This window comes from Delphinapterus leucas, chromosome 3, assembly GCF_059928025.1.
Source record: "Delphinapterus leucas isolate spDelLeu-1000000601 "Yukka" chromosome 3, BTC_Dleu_Yukka2, whole genome shotgun sequence".
Taxonomy (NCBI): Eukaryota; Metazoa; Chordata; class Mammalia; order Artiodactyla; family Monodontidae; genus Delphinapterus; species Delphinapterus leucas.
This window is the reverse complement of record NC_143131.1, coordinates 36,356,060-36,378,977: the sequence shown is the minus strand read 5'-3', so window position 1 is coordinate 36,378,977 and position 22,918 is coordinate 36,356,060. Positions and strand designations below refer to the sequence as shown.

The window sequence follows — 22,918 nt, the reverse complement described above, 5'->3', positions numbered from 1 at the left end:
TGGGAACATATGTATATGTATAACTGATTCACTTTGTTATAAAGCAGAAACTAACACACCATTGTAAAGCAATTATATTCTAATAAAGATATAAAAAATCAATAAATAAATAATATTTTGTGGGACAAAATATCAAATGATCTAATATATGTGTAACTGGGAGTTCCAGAAGCTGTGGAAAGAACTGGACGGCAGAAATATTTAAATATATTGGCTAAAGATTTTCCAAAGCTGATGGCATATAGTCAGTCAGCCAGAGATCAAAGAGTTTCAGTTCTTTAGTTTAGTTCAAAACTAAGAAATCACTGCCAGACACATCAAACTGTTTGAACATTAAAAATAAAGAAAAAAAAATTAAAGCAGCCAGGGAAGTATAACACATTCAATTCAGGGAACAAAAATAGCTGACTCTTGTCAAAAACATTGGAAGCCAAAGGTAATGGAATTATATCTTTAATGTGCTGAAAGAAAAAAGTCAACCCAGGATTCTATTTCCAGATGGATATTATAATTCCTAGACCAACTACTAAAAAATAATATAAAGTGATATAGGTAAAATGTCAAATGATTTTTGGCCCAACAACTTCCTACTGGAATAATTCTTCTGCAGAGAACGTAATATTAATACAAAAAAGGCAGCTACCTGATACCGCTGAATAGTGAAGAGAAGCAGGCAAATTTTGGTGGAGAGTATATACTCTGGGAAGTTCAACAGAGTAATTTCCCACTTTTTTTTTTTAACTTGTAGATTGGGGGTAGGCATTGGTATACACTGTAGCATGGGGAACTGGTAGAATAATCACAGCCTTTCTGGCATGGTGAATGAGAGTACTGACACGGGGCAATTGCAGCCATTAGAGAGAAAAGCAGGAGTCTTAGAAAAGAAAAATCTAGGAAGGGAATCCCCAAATTCTGTCTGTATCTTTGAATCTTGAGCGCAAAACCAACTCAAGCTGCTCACTTAAAAAAAAAAGATATGAGGCTTCCCTGGTGGCGCAGTGGTTGAGAGTCCGCCTGCCGATGCAGGGGACACGGGTTCGTGCCCCAGTCCGGGAAGATCCCACATGCCGCGGAGTGGCTGGGCCCATGAGCCATGGCTCCTGGGCCTCCGCGTCTGGAGCCTGTGCTCCGCAACGGGAGAGGCCACAACAGTGAGAGGCCCACACACTGCGCAAAAAAAAAAAAAAAAAAAGATATGAACGGAGAGTGGAGCTATTGCCCATGGGACAGAGTTTGTTTATGTCTAAACCTGTTAACTGATTAAACGAAAGAAACATCATCCATTGGAGAAAAATAGCAGAATCCAGAGTCTCCACAACTTAGCATTTATATTTTTCAATACAATACAAAATTCTGCAACATTACAAAGAAAACTGAGAATGACACTCATTCCGTTCATAAAAGAAAATCAACTGAAATCAACTCTTTCACATTTCAGAATTAGCAGAGAAGGATTTTAAAGCAGCCATTACAACCATTTCTAGTGATATAAAGGAACATATGCTCTCAATGAAACAAAGGAAATCTGAGAAGAAGAATAAAATTTGGGAAAACAAAAGGAAATTGTAGAACACAATATCTAACTGAAAAATTCACGGGATTTATTTAACAAGAGAATTGAGATGAAAGAGGAAAGAGTTTGAGAACTTGAACATTAATCAGTTGAAACTACCCAAACTGAAAAACAGAGGAAAAAAGACTGAAAAACATGAGCAAAGCCTCAGAGACAGGTTAAATACCAACACATTTAATGGTGTTACACAATGGAGGCCTAAGACGGATGAAAAGAGGAAAGAATGGGGAAGAAAACATATTTGAAGAAATAATGACCCCAAATTTCCCAAACTTGGTGGATGACATGAATTTATATACTCAACATGCTCATTAACCCCCAAGTTGGATAAATATAAAGACAACCATATTTAGACACACTATGGTGAAAGTGCTGAAAACCAAGACAAAAAGTAAACTTGAAAGCAGAGAGAAAATTACATTCAAGGGAATGAAGATGCAATTAGTGAATGACTTCTTATCAGAAATTAGAGGCCAGAAGAGAACAAAAGAACATCTTGAAATGGCTGAGAGAATAAAATTGTCAACCCATGATTTTATATACAGGCATACCTCAGAAATACTGAGGGTTTGGTTACAGACCACTACGATAAAGCAAATACTGCAATAAAGTGAGTCACACAAATTTTTTAGTATCCAAGTACGTACAAAAGTTATATTTAGGGCTTCCCTGGTGGCGCAGTGGTTGAGAATCTGCCTGCCAATGCAGGCGACACGGGTTCGAGCCCTGGTCTGGGAAGATCCCACATGCCGCAGAGCAACTAGGCCCGTGAGCCACAACTACTGAGCCTGCGTGTCTGGAGCTTGTGCTCCACAACAAGAGAGGCCACGACAGTGAGAGGCCCGCGCACCGCGATGAAGAGTGGCCCTCGCTCGCCTCAACTAGAGAAAGCCCTCGCACAGAAATGAAGACCCAACACAGCCAAAAATAAATAAATAAATAAATAAATAAATAAAAAATTTTTTAAAGTTATATTTACAGTATACTGTAGTCTATTAATTGTGCAACAGCACTGTCTAAAAATACAGTGTAAATATCTTAATTAAAAAATACCTAACTGCTAAAAAATGCTAATCATCATCTGAGCCTTCAGCAAGTCACAGTAGTAACATCAAAGATCACTGATCACAGATCACCATAACAATTATAATTAAAAAGCTTGAAATATTGCAAGAACTATCAAAATCTGACACAGAGACATGAAGTGAGCAAATGTTGCTGGAAAAATGGCACTGATAGAGATGCTCAGTGCAAGGATGCCACAAACCTTCAATTTGTAAAATATGCGTAGCTGTGGAATACGATAAAGCAAAGTACAATAAAACGAGGTATGCTTTCGTCTTGAAAAAAATAAAAGAATACTTTCATTATTTAACAGTTTTTTTTCTTCTTTTAATTTCTTTATAATATATATGACTGTTTCATCAAAAACTGTAACACTGTCTTCTGGGATTTATAACACAGGTAAGTGTAATACATTCAATAGGTGTTAGCAAAAAAGAGTGGTGAGGAGAATAATAGGGCATAAACAGTTACATTTTGACATATTACACATATTGGTACAATATTAATTATAAGAAAACTTTGGAAGGTGTATATGTTGTAATCACTAGTGCAACCTCTAAAAAATGCAAAGAGAAAAGCTACTAGAAAAATTTTAATCAATTTCTAAAAAAAAATAAAATAATTCAAAATAGAACAGAAGGAATAGAGAAACAACATTGGTGAAGGGATAAATGAGAAAGAAAATAAAAAAACAGTAGATCTGAACCCAATCATATCAATAATCACATTAAATGTAAATAATCTAAACATTCTAATTAAAATGTACGTATTGCCAGAATGGAAAAGGAAAAGGCAAGATTTACTATATTCTAACTATAGGAGATACACTTAAAATATAAAAACAAATTTAGGTTGTATGTAAATGGATGGAAAAGATATACCATGAGAACAATATTTTTTAAAAGCTGGATTGATTATATTAATACTAGAAAATGGATTTCAAGACAATGAGTATTATCAGCAAAAAGGACATTTCATAATGGTAAAAAGGCCAAATCATCAGGAAGATAAAGTCATATATGTGTGTGCATTTAAAAACAGCATCAAGGGCTTCCCTGGTGACGCAGTGGTTGGGAGTCCGCCTGATGATGCAGGGGACACGGGTTCGTGCTCTGGTCCAGGAAGATCCCACATGCCATGGAGCGGCTGGGCCCGTGAGCCATGGCCGCTGAGCCTGCGCGTCTGGAGCCTGTGCTCCGCAACGGGAGAGGCCACAACAGTGAGAGGCCCGTGTAGCGCGCAAAAAAAAAAAAAAAAAAAAAGAAACAGCATCAAAATACATGAAGCAAAAATTGGCAGAATTAAAAGGAAAAATAGGAAATCACAGTTGAAGATTTTAATGCCCTTCTATTAGTAATTGATAAAACAACTGTACAAAAGCAATATAGCCATATAAAAATATCTGGACATTGTCAACTACCTTGACCTAATAGATAGATACCAAATATTACACCCAAAAACTATAAAACGTAAACTCTTTTCAAGTGCATGGAGTACACTTGCCAGAACAGACCATAAGCTGGGCCATAAAGCAAGTCTCAATAAATTTAAAAAGACTGAAATTTTACAGAGTATGTAAAAAGATAATTGAATTAGATGTCAATAAATTATCTAGGAAATAGAGATTAAACAACACTAAAACAATACTACTAAATAATCACTGGATTGAAAAAGTAATCACACGGGATTAGAAAATATTTTAACTGAATGATAATAAATATAAAAAAACATGTGGATGCAGCTAAAGAGGTCTTGAGGAAAATCTATAGCTTTAATTTTTCTTTTTTTTTTTTTAAGAAATAGAATCAGTGACCTAAGTTTGTACCTTAATAATCTATAAAAGGGAAGATGAAATTAAAAATTTTTTTTACATTTAAAAAGCAGAAAAATAGAGATTAGAGCATAAATCAATGAAACAGAATATAGAATAAATCAATAAATCCTAAAGCTAGTTCTTGAGAATAATAAAATCAATAAAATTCTAGCCAGACTGATCATGAAAAAGACATAAATTACCAACATCAGGAATGAATGAGGTAACATAACTACATATAATTAAAAAAAGGGGAGAGTAGATCTACTTTTGGCATAACAGAATGAAGAGTTCCATGTAATGGCTGCCTAGAGAAACTGGAGAAAATTAATTTTTTAAAATCATTAAAAAATAAAATAAAGACAAAAATGGACTACAAAAAAAATCATTAAAATCTCTGTAAATGGTCCTAAGAGCATACAGCAAATGAAGAAACATTTATTCAAATATATATATATACTAAAACTCAGTAAGAACAGTAAGAGTCTGTGGGATTTGAACCAAGACCCACTCCCCTCCTTCCCTCCTCCAGCTCAGAAAGAAGAAACTCCATTCTAGACTGGGGCAGCCGAGGAAACAGCACTCTCTCTCCAAGTCAGAGGGCAACCTTCCTAGGAGGAGCAGGATGTCAGCATTTCTCACTCTGCCCCCAACTATACAAGTGCTGAAGCTAAGTTCTGGATAAGTGCACCCAAGATGTGACAGCTCCTTTCTTTGAAACGGCACCTGCTCGCAGGATGGAGGCTGTATCTTGGGTGCAGCACCACTAAGAATATTATGCTTTTTAAATTATAATTTAAAAATTCTTCAATTCCAATGGGATAGGAGGACTGTAATGTTTCCTCTGCAAAGTGCAAGCAATTAGTGAATAGGAGGTCATATGATCATGAGCGTCTCTGGAATATTTTCTCTGAGTAAGGAATAAAATTTGGCTTTAGCACCTCATGAGCTTTCAAAGTTATTTGAAAAGAGCAAGAATTTCCAGTTACTTTCACTGAATTAGTATTGAATATGATACAAAGTTAATTCCTGTTTCAGAAAAGAAACAGAAGTTGTATGGCCATAATAGTAAATGAAATTCCAGTGAATATTCAGTTTTAAATAGTACATTTATTAAAAACAGATAGAAACTTATTTTTTGATAACCAGTTAAGGACCTTTGAAAAGAACCTATTGAAAGCTTAGTAAATTTGCTATTCCCCACTATAGCAATCTTTGAAACAAAAAGAAGAGAAACCACAAAGAATGAAAGAGGCATAAACTTGTTTTTCCAGAATTTAATATTAAAAAAAATATATATATGTATATATGTTATTTTAAAATATTAAAAGGTTCATTTTGGGGCCAAATGCTGGCACTGAAACTTTTTTCTTGTAATTAAGGTAAAAAATAAAAATTATATTTAAAAATAGAGTAGCTACAGCTGTCCAATATAAACCCTACCTGCAAAAAGGCAGGGCAGAATAAGCTGACTTGAGCAAATATCCACATCACGACCTTAGTAACAAGTTCCAAATGTTTTCAGTTCCCAAGGTCTGAAAGGAGGATCATCTTGCATGCTTAGATTCTACTTCTTCAAGAATCCACTGAATGCCATTCAAAAAACCAGTTAAAGTTTCAGCCTCTGTATCCTGGACCTATGAGCAAATAAAAGACATTACTGTCAATAAGAAACTGAGTGAAAAATCTTATAATTAAGTGGGACATTTTCCTGGACACTCAAAAAAGAATAGGACTAAAAAGATCCCAATAGACTTTAGGTGATCACTCAAGTTTGGTCTTCTAGAGAGCTTAGATTAAAAAATATCATCTTCTCTTCTGTCTTATAATTACTACCAATATGAGGTTTATTACTTATCTCAGAGGTCAGCTTTGATACCAAATATCTCCCACCAATTAAGCTACTAAAACTAACTTTTAGAATGTTATTTTATTAAAGAGAATGAGTAGAAAAGAATTTTAAAAATAAAAATCAATTAGAAAGTAGAGTGAAAAATAAAATGAGATTTTTCTCACCAGAGAAAATAGGGCCTTACCATCCATGGGTGGCTTAGATGATTCAGACGCAGCTCATGGGCCAAATAAAAACAGGGCATTCTTTTTACATTAGCTTGAGAAATACAAGATAAAACCAGCATTGGTCTTCCTGCAGATCCAAAAGCTGGATCTGTCATTGCCATAATATGAGAAAATTCATCTTGCCATTCATGTCCTAAGGAATGTAGTCAAAACCCTTAATTTGCATTACTTGTAATGACTTAAAAAATAATAAAACAAAATTAAAAACTAACAAAACAAGGGAAGCGAAAAATTACCAGGATCCAAACGTAACAAACTGCCTCTATTGCTGTGTTCATTTACTGATCTTTCATAAAACTACATTAATCAGCCTTGCAAGGACAGGAATTTAGGTGAAATCAGAGAGAACAAAAACAGTACCACTCAGATGTCTCTATGGTTTAAAAGCAAAAATACTTTGATATAGATATTTTCCTCTCACAAATTCTGTAGCTGTCACTACCCTTTCTTTCAAAGGCCATAGTTTCCAAAACTTAAACATATAATTGAGTCTAGCTTTTTTATCCAAACTGAAAATCTGTGCCTTTCACTGGAGTGTAAATCACTGACATTTTGTGGTAGGCAGAATTCTAAAATGACCCCAATGACTCATACCCCAGTATAATCCCTTCTCCTCTGAGTGTGGGAGGAATCTGTTAATACAGTGGGATTATCACTGACATGATTAGGCTATACTATAAGACACAGCTGACTTCAAGAAAGGGAGATTAAACTCAGTGAGCCTAACCTAATCAGGTGATCCCTTAAAACAGATGAGATTCTACCTAGTGAGAGAGACTCTCCATTGCTGGATTTGAAGACAGAGGGAGTCACATGACAAGGAATGACGATGGCCTGTGAAGCTGAGAGCTGCCCCAAGCTGACAGCCAGCAAGGAAACAGGGATCTCAGCCATACAACAGTAAGGAGCTGAATTCAGCCAATAACTGAGTGAGCTAGAAAGCAGATTTTTCCCTAGAGCCTCCAGAAAGGGATGTAACCCATCTGACACCCTAATTTCAGCCTCTGAGACCTAGGCTGAGAACCCAGCCATGCCGTGCTCAAGACTTCAGACATAGAGAACTCTGAGCTAATAAACAGATGTTGTTTTAAGCCACTAGGTTGGCAGTAATTTGTTACATATTAATAGAAAACAAATAAACATTTAATGTAATTATCAACACAGTACATTTAAATCTATCATATACCTCTTGAATTTTGACTTGTTCCATCTATTCTTTGTTCCTTTTCCCGCCTTCTTTTGAACTGACTTTTTTAATGATTCCATTTTATCTTCACTACTGGCTTATTTAACTATACCTCTGTTACACTTTTTTTTAGTGGTTGCTCAAGGATTTACAATGTATATTTTAAACTTATAACAGTCTACTTTTTTTTTTAGTTTTTATTTTATTTATTTATTTGACTGCATTGGGTCTTCGTTGCTGCGCGCAGGCTTTCCCTAGTTGTGGCGAGCGGGGGCTACTCTTCGTTGCGGCGTGCAGGCTTCTCATTGTGGTGGCTTCTCTTGTTGCAGAGCATGGGCTCTAGGCATGTGGACTTCAGTAGTTGTGGCACATGGGCTCAGTAGTTGTGGCTCGTGGGCTCTAGAGCGCAGCCTCTGTAGTTGTGGCACACGGGCTCAGTTGCTCCATGGCATGTGGGATCTTCCCAGACCATGGCTCGAACCCGTGTCCCCTGCATTGACAGGTGGATTCTTAACCACTGTGCCACAGGAAAGTCCCTAACAGTCTACTTTTTAAAAGTATTATATAACTTCACATATAGAACCTCATAATACTATATTTCCATTTCTGCCTTTCCATGCTGTGTAATATTGTTACAATATATTTTATTTAAAAAATATCATAAGCCCATAATACATTGTTACTGTTTATCCTTTACATAATGATAAATAAATTAAAATTAGAAAAAAATATTTTATGTATAGCTATATTGTTTATATCCCAAGGCTCTTCATTTCTTTTTGTAGATGCAGTTTTCTACCTGGTATCATATTCTTCTGCCTGAAGAGTTTCCTTTAATATTTCTTATTATACAAATCTGCTGATTGAACTTTCTCAGATTTTGTCTGCCTGAAAGAAGTCTTGATTTTGCCTTCATTTTTGAAAGATGTCTTTGCTGGATATTAGATTTCCCCCCCCTTGAATACTATAAAGATTTCCCTTCATTACCTTCTGGCTTACAGCAAAATTCTGTCAGAAAGTCTCTGTCCTTATCTTTGGCCCTCTATATGTATGTTTTGTTTTGCTCTGGTTGCCTTCAAGATATTCTCTTTACCTTCGGTTTTCATCAGTTTGGCTATGATGTATCTGTATTTTTTATTTATCAGGTTTGGAGTTCTTTGTGAATCTTGGATCTGTGGTTTATTCTCTTTCGGTAATTTTGAAATAGTTTTGGTCATTATCTGTTCAGAAATTTCTTTTTCCCTGTTCTTACTCCTTTCATGTTTTGGGACTCCAATCACATATAAATTGAATCAGGGGTCAGCATACCACACTCTGAAGATCTGTTTTTATAAATAAATTTCTTTGTGAAACAGCCATGTCCATTCATTTGCAAACTGTCTATGGCTACTTTTGCACTATAATAGCAGAGGTGAGTAACTGTGACAGACTGTATGGCTCACATGTCTAAAATATTTACTATATGGACCTTTAAGAAAATGCCAACCCCTGAGTTAGATCACTTAATAGGTTCCCCCAGCTCTTGAATGTTTTGTCCTCCACCCCTACTCTTTTTTCTCTTTGTGTTTTAATTTGGGTAATTTCAATTGATCTATCTTCACATTCACAAAAGGTTTCCTTTGTTAATATGTCCACTGAAGGAACTGTTCACCTGTTATCATATTTTTCATATTTAGCATTCCCATTTTACTTTTTCATAGCTTCCTTCTCTCTGCTGAAAATCCCTATTTGTTCACATATATTGTCCATCTTTTCCACTAGATTCTTTAACATATTAATCATAGTTCTTTTAATGTCTCTTTCTGAGAGGGCTAACATCCAGGTCATCTCTGTGTCTAATTCCATTGAATGCTTTATCACTTGACAATGGGTCATTTCATTTTGATATTTTTTTGTATCTTATAATTTTTAATTTAATGCCAGATATTTTATGTGGAAGAACAGAAGAGACTGAGGTAAAGGATTTACTTCTAGAAATGGACACGATTCTTCTGTTAGGCCATTAATGCAGTAGGATGAGTCCAGCTAGTCAGTAATTGAGCTGGATTTGGCTTTTGTTGCTATAGTTAATTTCAGTGCACCATAAACTGTAAATTCTTTCAGCAGTGGGATGCTGCTATCTTGTTCCAAGTGAGAATAATATATTGTATATTTATACCCTACCTTATTCACAGAGGATTTGGGAAAGAAATTACAATACTGGCTTGTGGCCCAATAATATTCTATTTTCATGCTATTTATCACACTGTGAATGGCAATTATTCAGAATATATGGATAGTGTTCTTAACTAATCTACTTAAAGTAAACACTCCACCCCACACATCTCTCTACTATCTGGATAATTAAAATAAAGGTAAAATTTTTCATTTACCTGCATAAATTATTTGAATAGGGCCAAAAGCAGACAAAACACCAATAACAAAAAGTGTAGAAGCATACAACAACAAAAAAACACTATGTAGTTATAGTATCAAACTTCGGTGTGCATCAGAATTCTGTAAAGCTTGTTAAAAAAACAGATGCCCAAGACACAGCCCAAATCTATGAGTCATAATCCACCAGGGTAGGAATCAGGCAGCTGCGTTTTTAACAAGATCCCTCAGCGATCCTAATGCACATCAAGTTCTGGGAATCCAATATTAACAGTAATAACAGAATCACATTGATAAAATTAGCCATGATATTCTTAACAAGCCACAGTAAAGCCTAAAAACATACTTTCTTATTTGCTTTGCTTTTAAAAACTTTTAAAAACAAAATAAGATAATACTTACTTTTATGAGCTTCAGCATTTGCAACATAGATGAACCCATCAACAACTTCACACACCTTCTGAATTTGTGGAATTACACTGTACCGGCTTCCCTGTTGATCATCCCCTTCATTCTGTATACTGAACATCTTGTTAACTGCACTTGTATGTTCTTCTCTTGCTCTATCTCTTTCCTTTCTATAAGAAAAATGTAAATACAGAAAATAAACAGACACTAAACAGACTTCACCCCCCTAAAATATTCCATTACTGATGTCTCAGATAGGTTGCCAAGTAGGTAGCCTTACCTTGTAGTTGAATATAATATTAGGATGTTGAATTTATGTTGGTTGCTCAACTGAAAACTGACTCCTGATCCAATACCTAAAGGAGAAAATTACAGTTATCAAAACAAGTCATTAATAAAGACAGCAAAAGATGAGAATGAAAAAAATTACTTGGTATAAGTAAAAAGAGTAAATGAAAAACTATGACAAGTGATATATATAGCTTTGGAATAAAATGAAATGTTTGTGTTGAAGAAAAGATTCCGTAAGCAATTTTCATTCACATAGTAATAAACTATGGATATAGAAGAAAAAACTGCTAGGCTTTAACATTCCTTTTTTTTTTTTTTTTTTTTTTTGCGGTACGCGGGCCTCCCACTGCTGCGGCCTCTCCCGGCCTCTCCCGCTGCGGAGCACAGGCTCCGGACGCGCAGGCTCAGCGGCCATGGCTCACGGGCCCAGCCGCTCCGCGGCACGTGGGATCCTCCCAGACCGGGGCACGAACCCGTGTCCCCTGCATCGGCAGGCGGACTCTCAACCACTGCGCCACCAGGGAAGCCCTAACATTCCTTTTTATACCATCATCACTATCATCATTAACTTTATCATCATCCTCTCAGTAGCAGCTGCATCGTAACAGCTACTACTATTTATCCTCAAGACTAAGGCTTAGTTTCACTTCTTTTATGTTTCTCATTAGTCTTACACTCCACGTACACATTCAACCAAATGGCTTTTTTCCCCCACTCTGAAAAGCTGTTTTTAAATTCATGGCACCTTAGGAAATATGGCAGACACTGAAATTTTGAATGGGACTTGGGCTAGAATCCTGAATTTGCCACATATGCCCATGTTTCTGTGAGCCTGCTTTGACATCAAAATATAGAAATAATACACACTTTTTAGGGTTATTGTAAGCATTAAATGAGATCACATATGTAAAACACCTACGGAGTGACTGGTAAGTAACAGGTGCTAAACACTAGCTTCTTACTATTTTATATCTAAATCATTCAACATTGTCATTTGTCCTTCTTTCTTAACTCCTTCCCTCCTTTGGCTGTGTTAACACTACGGGGCTGATTCTCCTCTTGCCTCCTGGAAAGATCCTTTTCCTCTTCCTTGGCTTTACCTCTTTTTGCTATATAAATGTCCTCTTAGATCTGTCTACTTCTCTCCATCCTCACCCCCACCTTTTAGTTTAAATTATTATCTCTCACCTGGACTTATGTAATCATTTCTAACTAGTCTCCTAAATCCACTTCTGCCCCTTACTATCCATTCTTATGACAGCAGCTGGAGAGATTGCTTTAAAATGCTTTTAATTACATCTCTTCCCTTCAAAGACCCTGCTCTTCAGATAAACAAAATTTTAATATAATCTGGCCTCTACTTACCTCATTAGGACAACTCCATCTTTCATATCCTTAATCCCTGCATAACCACTCTAGGTATTTAAAGCAGCTATGCCGTGCCATCTTATGTCACCATTCTGGGCAACACATATATAGAGATCTTGGTGGCTGGGACTGCAAGCATCCCAGGCAAAGTGGCCCTAGTCCTCCCGCCACCAGGGGCCTCCCCAGAGAGATCACAGAAACAAATTCTACCATGTCTCTAATCTTTGTTTACATCAGTTTAACTTCCAGAAATTACCCTCTCAACACATCTAACCTCAGCCCAGTATGATTCTCATGTTGTTTTGCCCCACCTTGCCAATGATTCATCCCTCCACTCTTCCCTGACCTTGCAGGGTCTGAGGCACAATTAGATGGGCAATTTCAAACAATCACTCCAGCTGCTGTCTGGAGAATGAAATTGCCATTTCACAATCAGCAAATTTCCCCATATCCCCAACCTCTTCTTGAAGGGTTCCTTCCACCTCATGGCCCTACCTGAAACTAGCCTGTCCCTAGGTGCCACTTAACAGTGGGGCCTCAAGTAACAAAGTTACCTATTCTCTCACATCTCAGGGTAAAGAGATGAGGTGAATGGTCTCTTTACTCCTCAATGCCATGTCTTAACCATTACTCACCAACCCTCTTGAAAAAACGCCATTTCTCTGAGACACGCACACCATTTAGCTGTAATACCATCTCCTGTCCTTAACCTTGTCATTTATGAATCTCCTTTTGATAATCCCTTCCTCCAAACGTTCACTGATGATTTCAGCACCTGGCTCACAATATTCCTCTCTATCCTCAGAAACTTCCAAGTCCATGTGGACTTCATATGATTCCCAAATCTTCATTTCTAGCCCAGATCTTTCTCTTGAGATATGGATGCATAAAGTAATCCATAAAGTCATTCGTTCATTCACTCATCAAATGTACATTGAATGCCTACTATGTGCCTGGCACAACAGCTAAGAATAAAACTGACAAGTTTTCTGCCCTAATGGAGCTTCCATTCAAGTGGCTAGCTTATAGCAGGCATCTCTACTTGTATCAAAAGTTTCTCTTCCTCCTGTGTTTCCTTAACCTAGTGAATGGCACCATCATCCAATATGAAAATCAGACCAAAAACCAGGAATTATCCGTATTACTGCTAACACACATTGAGTCAATTCTATATCCTTCATATTTTTATCACAATATTGTAGTGGTTTCTTAACTTCTAATCAAGTCTCCACTCAGGAGCCAGAGTGATCTATCCAAAATGCCATCTTGATCATCTTACTTCTCTGCTTAAAATCCTTCAACAAATGCTTGACATACAAGCGTCTTCTCACCTGGCCCCACTCTGGACACACAGAGCTACTTCAAGTGTGTCATGCACACTCAGAACTTTGGGATTTTAGAAATGTAGTTCTCACTGCTTAGAATATTTTACCCTTTTTTTTGATGGCCTACCCCTACTTATCCTATTGACTCATGTAAGGCATCAGATTCAATGCAGAGCCTTCTCTGACCCTTACTTTTCTACACAGGAGCTAATTACACCACATTCTAATCACCTGTATACATGTCTCTGCCCTCCTTTAGACCAAGTACCTTTCAGGGCAAACAGGAGATTTTTGATGTTGTTTGCTTTAAATCTCTGCATCTTTAGTATCTAATGGGTACTCTCAATAAATGAATAAGTAAAGCACAAGCTAGTTTACACTGTTATGCATGTTTATTATACATCCTGCTTACGAAACTAACTCCATGGCTGTTGTTGCTATTGTTTATCATAGAAATAAAGGTAAGGTGATAATTTAGCTCTTTTTTGAAATTCCAATATATATCAAAGTACTTTGCATATAGTAGGTGCTGAATGGATTTTGCTGTTAACATTCTTTTAAAATATGGTAAATGTACAAATATAACTTTTTTTATAACATCTTTATTGGAGTATAATTGCTTTACAGTGGTGTGTTAGTTTCTGCTTTATAGCAAACAAATATAACATTTTGACAACATACAATTTGCTTTCACATAATCTCATATTCTGGACTGAGAAAGTAAGAGAAAGCTTACCTCTTATAAAAAGTAAATTAACTCTTTCAGTCCATAGAGACCTGAGGGCTCCCATGCACCAAATTAGTATATTTCATTACAACAAAGAGTTAATTAATTTAAAAACTAATTTCTTTCTATTTAACATTAGAGTCAAGCTCAAAGTGTTTGAATTATTATGTACTATAGATTAACACGAAAATTACCATCAATCTGCCTCTGAGGCAAACCAGCTGTTGGGCAAAGCTCCTCGGAAGACATCAAGCTCAACACCAAAGATGTATTTAGTTCTTCCAAACCTGGTCCAAACATGGCAAATCGTGGTTCATTCTGAATGATCAATGAGTGTAAAAATGAGGTGACAGCTCCATACATAGGACGGCTAGATTTTGAGGCTCTTCTTGTATATGGACAGCACATTTTATAGCTGTATAAAATTGTCACAATTAGAAAATTAACACAAACACTTACTTAGCCAGTTATTCATTCAACAATATATAATGTATTGAGAACTTGCTAGACAAAAGGGATATAATGATTATACAGTCCCAATCCTCATGGAGGGCAGTGGAGGAGAGGCACCATTATAATACGTATGCCGAGTTCCATGACAGAAAAAAGCACAAGATGCTATGGGAGTAGTAGTGGTCTAGTAGCTGAGGAGGTCTTCCTTGGGAATCAGTTACTTACTTTCTAGTTTTTCATTTAGATTCTCTCATGAAACACTTGGTCTAACACGTGTTTCAATGCTTAAAATTCACTACATAAAGCAGTGATTCTCAACCTGGGGAGATTTTGCAACCCCAAGGAACATTTCCTAAGGTCTAGAGTCCAGGGATGCTGTTAAACATCGTACAATGCACACAAAAGACAGTTCCCATAACATCTGGTCCAAAATGTCAATAGTGCCAAGACTGAGAAACCCTGTACTAAACATAAACTACATAGTTAGTATAAATGTCCCTAGAGATAAAAAAGAAATTACTAAAGCTACCAATATAACCAAATTTCTTAGGGTACTTCTATTAACAGTAACAGTTCAATAAGTATTAATCACAGGGCAGCTCAAATGTTCCTTATAGGTAACCTGGCAAACTAAGAATCATGTGAAAGAAACGACTCAACTTTTTCAATAGCTATAAATTTCTAAACTAGCAATTCAACATGTTATCAAAAATTAAAACAAAGTTACTCAAATCAAAATAAAACCTAAAGCCCTTTAAATCGAGCTGGTTAAGACAACAACTAACGTTACATGACAATCATCTTTACTTAGGAACCTTGTAATTCAAGAAGGAAAAAAAAATCAACTTTGCAGCTATGTAGATCTGGCCAAGCCTCACCACTTTAATTAGTCATATAAGCCACTTATAGTCTAAACTTCAGTTTTTTCATCTGCATTATTTGAACAATAACAATCAATCCAGGGTCGTAAGGATCAGAAATAATTTATATGATCACAAATGGTCGTTATTACGATTATTACTATCCCTAGGAAAACGTGGTTCCACAGCACACAGAAACACTTGACTTGATGTTATGGTTGGCTGTGGGACAATGAAGAGGTAACACTAGCAAGTGAGAGTACAGTAGCACTTGTTAAAATTACATACATGTATATTTTAATCAAGTAGTCTCACAAGACTTGATGTAATGGCATCTGTATTGGAATAAGGAAAGATTCTGAATAACTTAAAATATGAAAAAAAGTCCCACATGTAGCTATTAAATCTACCACAGGAAAACAATTCTTACCTAACGCACAAATATTCTTTAAATTTTACTTACAATGCCTTAAATTTGGGGCTCTTAATAAAACAGGTTATATCCAGAACTAACGACATTACAGTCCTTTACAAATTATACGACCTTTGACAAATCCATAACCATGCAGAACCTTCATTCCACATCCGTAACACAAGGAAAATACCTTCTTATTGCGTGAGAATTAAATAAGTAAACATACATAAAACATCCATCATAGAATCCAATACACTATAGTTGCTCAACAAAATTCTCTCTAATACATGATATTCGAAAATGTCAATGCATTTGGGTGATAACAAAAGCTTATTTCCCAGAAACTTAAGAATGGTTTTCTTCCATGCAAAAGAACTCCTGTCTGAACTCTGGCCTTTCCTTCTCTGGACATGGAAAAGTATTTATTTTAACAAAATGACAAGTGTTCTAAAGATAATGAAAATTTTAAGAAGTGTTTTACTTCTTGCCATATAAACTATCTATAATTATTCAAATACTCTACTTAGGTACTACAGGGAAATAACAAAATGTGAATGCTAAAAGGGTTCTATGAAGGAAGTTATTTTACCTAACCCCCAATTTTTACAAAAGGACACTCAGACTCAAAATTCATGCAACAAATTAGTAGGAGGGCCAAGACTAACTTAGACTACTGACTTGTAATATAGTCAAATTTAATATCTTCTTTTTAATTCGTAAAACTAGATACTTACACTGCCATGTAGTCAAAAAATGCACCATCAGTGACCTCAGATATAGGCTTTTTTAAGATTTCTAGATCTGGAAGAGACTTCCAGTCAACAGAAGACCAAGAAGGAAGATCCCGCAACAGAAAATATCTCCACAGAATTGCATCTCGTACAGTTTCATTCCAATAATGACTTGTACTTCCCAAATGACATAGATCATGAGGTGAAAGAAATGACAAAATATATAGCTGTACATCAATCTGAAACAGAGGGAAGCAGCAAGTAGGTTAAAGGGATGAATAATTTATCTTGGTAAAAAGTTTTTTTAAATAATACATTACAGAGACTTTTAAAAATAATAAATTACAGGGACTTCCCTGTTGGTGCAGTGGTTAAGAATCCGCCTGCCAATGCTGGGAACACGGGTTCGAGCCCTGGTCCAGGAAGATGCCACATGCCGCGGGGCAACCAAGCCCGTGCACTACAACTACTGAGCCTGCGCTCTAGAGCCTGCGAGCCACAACTACTGAAGCCGTCACTCCTAGAGCCCGTGCTCCGCAACAGGAGAAGCCACCGCAATGAGAAGCGCGTGCACCTCAATGAAGAGTAGCCCCCGCTCACCACAACTAGAGAAAGCCCAGGCACAGCAACGAAGACCCAATGCAGCCAAAAATAAATAAATTTATATTAAAAAAATAAATAATAAATTACAAATAAATAATTATATTATACTAGGAAACCAAAGGTCAACTAAACAGTGTATCATTTGAATAATTAAACCTATCATGATAAATGACAAAATTAACAGTTTTTATACTAAATAACAAAAAATCAACTTAACAGTCTTTTTTTCTTTTTTTGCAGCGGCATGTGGAACTTCCCTGACCACGGATGGAGCCTGTGCCCCTTGCAGTGGAAGCAGTCTTAACCACTGGACCACCAGGGAATTCAACAGGCATTATTTTTAATGATGAAATCTATCATGCTGAAGTTATTTCCTGTCTCAGGACAGAACCATAATGAATATTTCATTTTTGACACATTGAAACATTCCTGAAATACCTCCCATTGTTCTGGTATTTTTCAAGTAAAATAAGCACTTCATTTAATTTTTCCTTATGGATATTCTGCTCCACCATTTATTTGAATGAACTGCTTAATGAAATAATTTATTCTTCAAAATAAAATCTTTATCAAGCGGACAAACTTCTGACTTTATCATTACATCAAATCAAAGAGTAAATCTGTCACCTGAGTTCTTCTGTAAAATCTGTTATTTCAGAGAACCTCTGCAAGGAGAACCATGGAGGCAACCTAAGCCTGCAGTTTTTTAATTTCTGATGGACCTCAGAGTCAACAGTCCAGCTGAGATACAGCATTTTAATAATTTCTAAGAAATTCTCCTCTCTCCGTTTTCCTATCTACCTGAAAAGTTTAACAATGAAAAATGTGTGTAATTCTCGTGGCCTGCTGTAACTTGAGGCCCTTGTAACTTAGTCATTTACTTTCCCGCATTTTTTTAAGATTTTTTTTTTTGATGTGTACCATATTTAAAGTCTTTATTGAATTTGTTACCATACTGCTTCTGTTTTATGTTTTGGTTTTTTGGCCAGAGGCACGTGGGATCTTAGCTCCCCACCAGGGATCCACCTGCACCCCCTGCAGTGGAAAGTGAAGTCTTAACCACTGGACCGCCAGGGAAATCCCTAGTCATTTACTTTCAATTGTCAGTTTTGTCACTTGAAATACAGGTAAGGTAACAGTCGCAAAATCCTAGGAGAGAGTGTGTTTTGCGGGACCGCCAGGTGTTTCGGTACACGGAAGCTGGGATGATAGATGCTGAGAACACCAGACACTGGACGCTTTCCACGATTTCCAGAACGTCTGGCATGGTCTCCGCTTTTCCTTAACCTGATGTTCAGGGTGCCCCAGTCCCTAGACCTGTTTTGGGGGTAGAAGACCGGAGGGTGACCTGGCTGGTTGCCAGGGCACAACCCGCAGGTGAGTTTAGGGGCGACCTTCGGCCCAGCTGCGGGGCACCACGTGTCAACGCCAAGGCGTTTCTGCTCAACTGCTGCCCCCAGGTGACGACACTGCCCGGAATGGCTGCAGGGACGGGGCCAGACACAGGCCGAGCCCAGGGAGGCTCCCCCCAACGCCGCGGTCCCCAGAGGCCGCCCCGGCGAGCGCCCCTCCCGGCCCGGCCCGCGGTCCTCCGCGGGTAGCGGCCGACGCTCACCGGCAGCCGCGTTAGCGAGCTGGCCTTCTCGTCCGCCTCCTCCGGGGAGGACCTCGGAGCCGCCCTCTCCTTGCCCACCGACTGCCAGAAGTTCCTCCAGCCGCTGAGGATGGCAGCCTCCAGGCGGCCCCAGTCGCTGTGGTGAGGCTGAGGGGTGACGCCTCCGCTGCGCGGCTCGCTTCCCGCCATGGCTGCCGACGCCGCACGTGACGCGCCGCAAGGTGACGCCGGCGTGTCCGTCCCCTGCTCCCCGCCCCGCCCCGCCTCCGCTCCCTCCCTTCCCCCACCCCCCGTTGCCGCCTCCATCCCCCCAAGCCCCCGCACCCCCGGTGGAGAGGCTTCCAGAGACGGGGACAGTACTGAGAGATGGCCCGATTGAGCGTGGTTCCCAGTTGAGCTTGAGGTTCCAGCCGACAATCACTGCTCCCCTCACTCCACGCCTCAACCTTAGGCGCGCTGACCTCACCCGTTGGTATAAAATCTCTCGCCCTTTGACCCTTTATAACTTCGTTACTTCACCCAAGGTGGGTCCCATTTCCACTTTGCCTGGGTCTGGGAGACTCTTACTTACGCAAAAGATGGTGGCCCTCTTCCACTATCTGGGGCTTAGTATCTGTACGTAATCTGGTTTAAACTGTCAACCAGCACTTGAGTGCAATTTCCAGGCCATGCAGCTATCCCTTCTCTTCGTGAGAATATTCAAATATGGAAATTTCTAAATTTCGGAATCAGCCTCCGTCCACCATTGTCTTATGTCAATTGTCAAAATCTTCTCTCACATATTACCCAAATCACCCATTTAAAAAAATTAATCTATTTTTTGTTGTTGCAACTTTTTTATTTATGCATAGTTGATTTACAGTGTTGTGTTAATTTCTGCTAGACAGCAAATTGATTCAATTATACATATATACATTCTTTTTTATATTCTTTTCTATTATGGTTTAGCACAGGCTATTGAATATAGTTCCCTGTGCGGTTCAGTAGGACCTTGTTGTTTATCCATTCTATATATAATAGTTTGCATCTGCTAACCCAGAACTCCCACTCCATCCCTCCCCCACGCCTTGGCAACCACAAGTCTGTTCTCTGTGTCTGAGTCTGTTTCTGTTTTGTAGATATGTTCATTTGTGTCATATTTTAGATTCCACATATAAGTGGTATCTTTATGGTATTTGTCTTTCCCTGACTTACTTCACTTAGTATGGTAATCTATAGGTCCATCCATGTTGCTGCAAATGGCATTATTCTTTTTTATGGCTGAGTAATATTCCATTGTATATATATGTACCACATCTTATTTATCCATTCATCTGCCAATGGACATTTAGGTTGTTTCCATGTCTTGGCTATTGTGAATAGTGCTACTATGAACATAGGAGTGCAGTATTTTTTGAATTTTAGTTTTGTCCAGATATATGTCTAAGAGTGGGAAATTAATCCCATTTTTTAATAGTCTTCAAAATAGAAGACAGGATCAGCAACTTCATAAAACCATTCAGGTCTTTAAGGATCATGATAGGCTACAGGGAACATATACATACCTTGTGTGTATGTACAAATATTTAAAGACATACATATATTTAACATAATATATATTCACCTCTCTGCCTCTCTCTCCCTATCTGTATCTATATCCATATTTTATCTATATTCCACATAGCAGAGTGCCATAATGCTTAACGGACACAGGGCTTATCGGTTTGTATTTGCACTTCAAAAGTAAATATCTGGGGATCTAAATGTCAAATAACAGAAACTCAATAAAGCCCAATAACTGAGGTTCTGTGAGATCTGAATTTAGTTTCATTATTTATCTTGCATGCCATTGCCAGGGGCCAATAACCAACCCAACTGAAGGCTTAGTTCTGTGAGGCTGTCCAGACCAGAAAAAGAGCCATGAATTAATTGGCATTTCTCCTACGTCTCTAGGAACAAGAAAGAACTAACACAAGAAAAAAAAAAATCAGTTTAAGTATGAAGTACTGAAATGGTTCTAAGCTTTCTTAGAAAGAGACATTTGTAAAATAATGTGTTCAAATAATTTTTTATTATGGAAAAATTTGAATATATATATATAGGAATATGAGTGAATAATAAAATGAAATAAACTGTATTTACTAGCTAAGATTCTAGTTACCAATGATTGTTTTTTGTTTAGAAGGTGCAAAATGTTGCTTTTCAAATTTTGTAATTCCTTTTATTAGATGAATTAAAGAAAAATTGTCCCTCATCAACCATTTGACTGCCCTGCCCAAGATCTGCATCGGCCTTATCTCTAAGGAGCCCTAGTTCGTTTTAATGGGTAATGGTATTTAGACATTATTTAATGGTCTTCATACTGTTATTTCCCATTCAAATTTAGAATTACAGAATTTTTACTTACCTTATTCAGTTTCATGTCTCTTTTCTCTTACACTGAAAATCCTCAATACATTTCTGATTTTCATAGTTATTAACAATATAAGTACCGAGGAGTTTGATTTCTTTCCAGCTCCTTTTGCCCTTGGGGATATCCCACTAGGGGTGTGAAAAGCTTGTGCTTTAAAGATAACTGATACATTCCTGTGTGTTGAAGCCACCAACTTGCTACATAATTACAGCTCATTTGTTTCATTTTGTTTTGGATTTTTAGGGGTTTTCTTTCATTCTGATGTAAAAAATACAAAGTTCAGCATATATTCAGAGAAGTCTAGTTTCCATCCTGATCCCCTCCAACTGGTTCCTCTGCCCCCATCTCCCACTTCCACCATAGGTAACCATTTTTTTAAAGTTTTTTTTTTAAATATAAGCAAACAAGATTATTACACACATTTATACTCTTTCTTAAATAAATAGTACTATACACCTTCTCCACCTTGTTTTTCACTTAATATGGCCACTCCATAGCATTTTACAGAAATATTCCTCTTTGGTTTTTAAAGCTACATGCTACTCAATCATGTGGATTTACCAGTTTAATCTATTTTTAAATAGGGTATCCATAATATTTAGATGACTAATATTAATTAAATGCATCTGACTTGTGAGATAAGAGACCAAAAGGTAAGAGTGAGACCAGAAGCCAAGTCAGTCAAGCTGATTGGTAAATGTGGAAGTTCGTATACAGCCGGTATATATACATTTGGAGTCTGAGGCTGAAAACTTCTGAAAATGAATTGTAGTTTTTCTCCCAGCCACACTTATTACAAACATTTAAGATGCCTATACAGCCAGTGATTTCTTCTGTGAAAACTTCTTCCCATTTAGAATGGCCACCACCACTTGTACTGAGCAAAGGGCAGTGAGTGCTCACTGGTCAGAACAAGAGTTTGTCACTCAATTATTCTGGTTCATGAGTATTATGGTATTTTTTAGCATGATGAGTGAGGTGTGCCAATACATAGAACTGGCCATTAAGGAAAATAACTTTTGAGCTCTTACCATGTGCTAGGCATTGAACTAAGCACTCTGAATATTAACTCATTTATTCTTCAATAACCCGTGAAGTAGATATTATTATTATTCCTGTGTTAATAAAATGCTAAGGCACAGAAAGGTTAAATAATTTATATGGAATCACACAGCTAGGAAACAAGAGAGCTGGGATTTAATCAGGCCTCTACCCATATTCCTAACCACTAAACCACCCTGTCTGAAAGTTATCAGGACCAGAAGAAATAATATCGTCAATATGTTACCAAACCAAACTTGGGTCCATTTGCCCTTATGCAGTAAAGCCAATCTATTGACACTAGGTTGTGGTGAAGGTAAGTGCAGCATCTACCTCAGGCGCCAAACAAGGAGCATGCACAGATAATGCTCAAAAGACCCAAATTCTCTGACGGCTTTCAGAGAAAGGTTTTTAAAGACAGGGTGAGGGAGAGGGTTGCGGGGTGCATGGTCAGCTCATGGACACTCCTGATTGGTTGGTGGTGAGGTAATCAGGAGTCAGCATCATCAACCTTCTGGTTCCAACCAGTCTGGAGTCTATGTGCTTGTGGGCAGCATATAGTTAACTTCTTCCACCTGGTGGGATTTTCAGTATTTGCAA

General features: G+C 37.5%; 1 protein-coding gene across 7 annotated transcripts in view; it reads right to left on the bottom strand.

The window, feature by feature from the left end:
- FBXO4 (F-box protein 4) overlaps positions 1 to 19,179 on the bottom strand; it is a 51,284-nt gene extending 32,105 nt beyond the window's left edge. For 2 of the 7 annotated variants that reach the window (XR_016392636.1, XR_016392637.1), the window contains exons 1-7: positions 18,886 to 19,168; positions 16,671 to 16,906; positions 14,403 to 14,623; positions 10,778 to 10,853; positions 10,492 to 10,667; positions 6,488 to 6,663; positions 5,895 to 6,088 (exon numbers count right to left, since the gene is read on the bottom strand). Coding sequence is in view for 5 of the 7 variants with exons in the window: in XM_022598323.2 (XP_022454031.1) it covers positions 5,999 to 6,088; positions 6,488 to 6,663; positions 10,492 to 10,667; positions 10,778 to 10,853; positions 14,403 to 14,623; positions 16,671 to 16,906; positions 18,886 to 19,074 (1,164 nt within the window). In the remaining 2 variants the exon portion in view is untranslated. Of the gene's footprint in view, positions 1 to 5,541; positions 6,089 to 6,487; positions 6,664 to 10,491; positions 10,668 to 10,777; positions 10,854 to 14,402; positions 14,624 to 16,670; positions 16,907 to 18,885 lie in introns of those variants that run through there. The other 5 variants (XM_089908813.1, XM_022598323.2, XM_022598368.3 and 2 more) reach the window with 5 other exon arrangements.
- Between the last annotated feature and the right edge of the window lie 3,739 nt (positions 19,180 to 22,918).